Source organism: Penaeus vannamei, chromosome 28, assembly GCF_042767895.1.
Source record: "Penaeus vannamei isolate JL-2024 chromosome 28, ASM4276789v1, whole genome shotgun sequence".
NCBI classification, from domain to species: domain Eukaryota; kingdom Metazoa; phylum Arthropoda; class Malacostraca; order Decapoda; family Penaeidae; genus Penaeus; species Penaeus vannamei.
Window position 1 is genome coordinate 30,891,601 of NC_091576.1, and position 5,000 is coordinate 30,896,600.

At 38.8% G+C, this 5,000-nt stretch overlaps 1 protein-coding gene across 2 annotated transcripts in view; it reads left to right on the top strand.

Moving 5' to 3' along the window:
* LOC113807877 (uncharacterized) overlaps positions 1-5,000 on the top strand; it is a 58,841-nt gene that overhangs the window by 11,860 nt on the left and 41,981 nt on the right. For both annotated transcript variants that reach the window (XM_070142008.1, XM_070142009.1), the window contains exons 4-7: positions 201-286; positions 2,104-2,245; positions 4,059-4,222; positions 4,908-5,000. The exon at positions 4,908-5,000 is cut by the window's right edge and continues 89 nt beyond it. In XM_070142008.1, coding sequence (XP_069998109.1) covers positions 201-286; positions 2,104-2,245; positions 4,059-4,222; positions 4,908-5,000 — 485 coding nt within the window. The remainder of the gene's footprint in view (positions 1-200; positions 287-2,103; positions 2,246-4,058; positions 4,223-4,907) is intronic.

Genomic DNA, 5,000 nt, shown 5'->3' on the forward strand with positions numbered 1-5,000 from the left:
ACAGATACACACACAGACACATCCACACACCCACACCAAACACATCCACACACCCACACCAAACACATCCACACACCCACACAAAACACACAGACATACACACCCAAACAAACACACGCTCCCTCCCCCTCCCCCCCCCCCCCAACGAACTAAATAAATAAGCAATTTATTTACCAAAAAAATTACTCCCCATTTTCCAGGTTTCGGAAATCGGCGTGGAGGGAATCCCCGAGGACCAGGTCGCCGGCTTCGTTGCTTCCGTCCAGACCTACGACCTCCACTTCAGGTAGGACGAAGAAGATCACAAAGTGGTCGTCTTTTTTAAATGACATGAGTATTATTAACCAAGTGGGATTGTTGATATTATGATGCATTTTTATTTTTATTTATTTATTTATTTATTCGTGTTTTGTTATGTTGTGAGTATTATTAACCAAGTCAAGTGGGATTGGTGATATTATGATGTATTTTTATTTATTTATTATTATTATTTTTTAATGTCATGAGTGTTATTCACCAAGTCAAGTGGGATTGGTGATATTATGATGTATTTTTATTTATTTATTATTATTATTTTTTTTTAATATGAGTGTTATTAACCAAGTCAAGTGGAATTGATAGTATGATGTATTTTTATTTTTATTTATTTATTTATTTATTTATTCGTTTTTTTATGTCATGAGTGTTATTAACCAAGTCAAGTGGAATTGATATTATGATGCATTTATATTTTTATTTATTTATTTATTTATTCGTTTTTTTATGTTGTGAGTATTATGAACCAAGCCAAGTGCAATTGTTGATATTATGATGTATTTTTATTTATTTATTTATTTTTTAATGTTATGAGTATTATTAACCAAGCTAAGTGGAATTGTTGATATTATGAAAAAATCGTTTTTTTTTAAATGCCATGAGTATTATTAACCAAGTCAAGTGGAATTGTTGATATTATGATTATTTTTTATTTCTTATTTTTTATTATTATTATTATTTTTATGTCACGAGTATTATTAACCAAGTCAAGTGGAATTATTATTATTATTATTATTTTTTAATGTCATGGGTATTATTAACCAAGCCAAGTGGAAATGTCGATATTATGAAAACAACAACACCATGAATGCTATTAAACAAAAGATCGAGAAAAAACACCAATACTAATAATAATGATGATGGAAAACACACCACAACTAAATGCTCTCTATATCATCATATTATTCCCTCACTTTTGCACGACCGCCACAACCAGCATGGTGCTGAATAACAGATGCAAATAAAACCCGCCAATAACACTGATAATACCGACTAAAAATATCAGTCATACTAAAAGCACAACCTCAAAAAAACAACATACCACTCCCTCACTTTTTTCACAAATACCACAGTTACCGAGATGTTAAATAACAGAGCTTAATAAAATCACCAATAATAATAATAATAATAATAATACCGACTGACAATACCAGGTATACCAAAACAACAAAAAACAAACAAACTTTCTCACTTTTTCACAACCACCCCAGCTACCAAGATACTAAAGAACAGAGGCAAGTAAAACCAGCAAAAAAAAAAAAAAAAAAAAAAAAATTATAATGTAAAAAAAAAAATAAGGAAAAAAAAAAAAAAAAAAAAAAAAACAGGCATACTACCACCACCCTCAAAACAATTCCACTTCCTCACTTTTGCACAACCACCACAGAGACAACAGAGTCAAATAAAACCACCAATAAAGATAACGATTTGCACCCCAACTACAGCTACCAAAACGCTTAACACCATAAAACCACCAATCAAAATATCTCCATCCCCGCCACAGCTACCAAACCGCTAAACAAAAGAACCATATAAAAAAACACCAATAAAGAACATGATCTCCATCCCACCACAACTACCAAACCGCAAAACAACAGAACCATATAAAAAACACCAATAAAGAACAAGATCTTCATCCCCACCACAACTACCACACCGCTAAACAAGAGAACCATATAAAAACCACCAATAAAGAACATGATCTCCATCCCACCACAACTACCCAACAACAGAACAACAGAACCATACAAAAAAACCACCAATTAAAATATCTTTACCCCACCACAGCTACCAAGATGGCGAGATCGAGTACCTCTGCCCACACGAGAAGGAGGACCCTGCGGCCACCAACTTCAAACGAGGGGTTCTGTCGGCTCTCCAGACCACGGTGACCAAAGTGGACGACCAGACCGAAGTGGTGGTCAAAGAGGTAAGGAGAAGGACGCAAAGATAAATAGGAAGGAAGTATAGGGTGCTGGTGGACTGGAGAAGGACGCAAAGAAAGATAGGAAGGAGGGAAAGGGTGCTGGTGGACTGATAGATCGATGGAATGAGAGCTTTATAGGGTGGGTAGGTTGGTCGGTAGGTAGATGAATTGATAGAGAGGTGTATAGCTAGAGTAGGCAGGCAGGTAGACAGACAGACAGACAGACAGGCAGACAGAGATACAGAAAAGCAGGCAGGAAGGCAGGTAGTCAGACAGGAAACTAGACATATAGAAAGACAGGCAGGCAGGCAGACAGACATACAGAAAGACAGACAGACAGACAGACATAGATAACTTGATACGCGGATAGACAGATAGGCTAGGTAGATAGAGAAAGAGGGAGATGGACAGGCAGATACGCTGATAAGTATTAGACAGAGACAGATAAACAATCAGGTTGGATTAATACGTAGGTATTAAATCAAATTAATAGGTAGGTATTAAATAGGTTGGATTGAATTAATCAATACGTAGGTAGATAGATAGGTAGGTAGATAATCGACCAGAAACAGTCATGCGTGACATGTCAGTCATCTTGACATAATTTCCGATATTCCCTTGTATCAATGTGGATAAGAATTCAAGCAAAATGTGTATTTAGTTCCCTCACAGTGTACACGAATGATAAGGGAAAAACGAACTAATTTCGCCATCAATGCTCTCACCTCCAAGACATTACTACATAGATTTCTTCTTATGTCATATCATAAAAAAATATATATATATTCGCTGTGTACATATACAAGGTACCTCCATATGTATTAGAGCAGTGGTTACCGTCTAAATACCGACTAAAAATACCAGGTTGGACTCCCAATACCTGCCCTTCTTCAGGTAGTGGAGTCCTGTGCGTCCGTCTGGTCTCTCTTTCTTTTTTTTGCGTTCAATTATCATATTTTTTTTCCATTTATAATGTTACCTTGTTATCCTGCAAGTACCATGTTATCCTGAAGCTATCATGTTCTTCAGGTGTCATGTTATCCTGCAGTTACTATTTTAAAACTACCTTTTCCATGAACCGTATTCATGTTGACAAATGTGGGTAAGGTATGAATGAGAACCAACATCTTCACAATACAAGAGATGTACTTTACCGGTTTCGATTATATCTTCATCAGAAATACAGTAAAATGCATCTCTTGTATTGTGAAGATATTCGTTCTCATTCATACCCTTCTATACATACCTTTTCCATCCTGTAGCCCCGACCAGTATATAATAATCCCTATGGCCCCGTTCAGTGATTCATCTTTTCAGATTCGGTTATTACTAGTTATGAACAGTTTAATGGTGTCAGCAGCTATAGCATAAAAAACACTTTATGAAAAGATTCCAGTTTTATAGATATGTGAGAGATAGTTATTTGTAGGTACTGTAAGTGCGAAGAGATGATTAAATTCGATGTCATAATTTTCATGTAGGTCTATGGCCACCAAATTGGGAACCATTATGGCTTTGAATGACAATAACAAACCACTATTAAGCCAAAGAATGCGAATGCACTGATAGAGCCCAGCCTTTGGATTCAATTGTCTACAGCTGCTTTAGTAACTACAATATCACTGCATTGAAGTTAGATTTCACAACATTACTTACATCACAAGTTTATATAAAACTTTAACACTCCGACACAAAAGGTAAACATTGATTTCCGAACTTTTTTCCGACGCCGAAGTCTGGGTTGTAACCTCGGATTCGCATCCTCTAAAAATCTCGACGCTCTGCCCTCGACTCACCACCTCCTTTTCTCCCCAAGATCGACGTCGGGGGAGACTGCGAGACGAGATACAGCATCCAGAACACGGGCAAGCTCACGGTAACGAAGAAGAAGGAGAACTGCCGCTCAACTGCCCATTTCCCTTATATTCCGCACGTTCGTCAGGCTTCTTACTCCTCCAGCGGCGACCTGCCCTTCTTCAGGTAGTGGAGTCTCTCTCTTTCGATCTGTCTGTCTCTCTGTCTCTGTCCCTCTCTCTTTATCCGTCTCTTTCTCATTCAGTCTCTCTCTATCTCTGTCTCTCTCTCTCTCACTCTCTCTCTCTGGCTGTATGACTCTCTACTCCTTTCCCTACTCCCTCTTCTTCCTCCTTCTTCCCCCTTCTTTCTCTTTCCATCTTCCTCTCCCTTTCCTTCCTCTCTCCTTTTCCCCATCCCTTCCTCTCCTCTCACCCTAATCTTTCCCCCCTCTCCTCTTCGTTTCCCCTCTCCCTCTCATTCTTCTCCTTTCTCCCTTCCCCTTTCCCTTCCGCCTCCAATCACCCTTATCCTCCCCTTTCTTCCCCCCTTCTTCTATTCGTATCCCCTCCCTTCCTCCTTCTCCCGCATCCTCTCCCCTCTCCCTCCCTCCTCCTTCACCCTCTCCTCCCCTCCGTCCCTCCTCCTTCACCCTCCCCTTCTCCTCATCCCCTCTCTCTCCCTCTCCTCCCATCTTCCCCACATACCTCCCCGCCAGCCAGTCCCCTCAAAAAAAAAAAAAAAAAATAAATAAAATAAATAAATAAATAAAAATAATAATAAATAAATAAAATAAAATAAATCAATCTTACCTCCACCAACACGTCACGAACTAAACTTTTTTAATTTTCCTTTTTTTCCCCTCCCACAGAAGGACCCAGTCGTGTCAGCTGATCCTCGGAGACGCGGTGTGGGAGCGAGTGGAGTGCACGGAGGAGCTGCAGGTAGAAGGGAGTACCTCGTC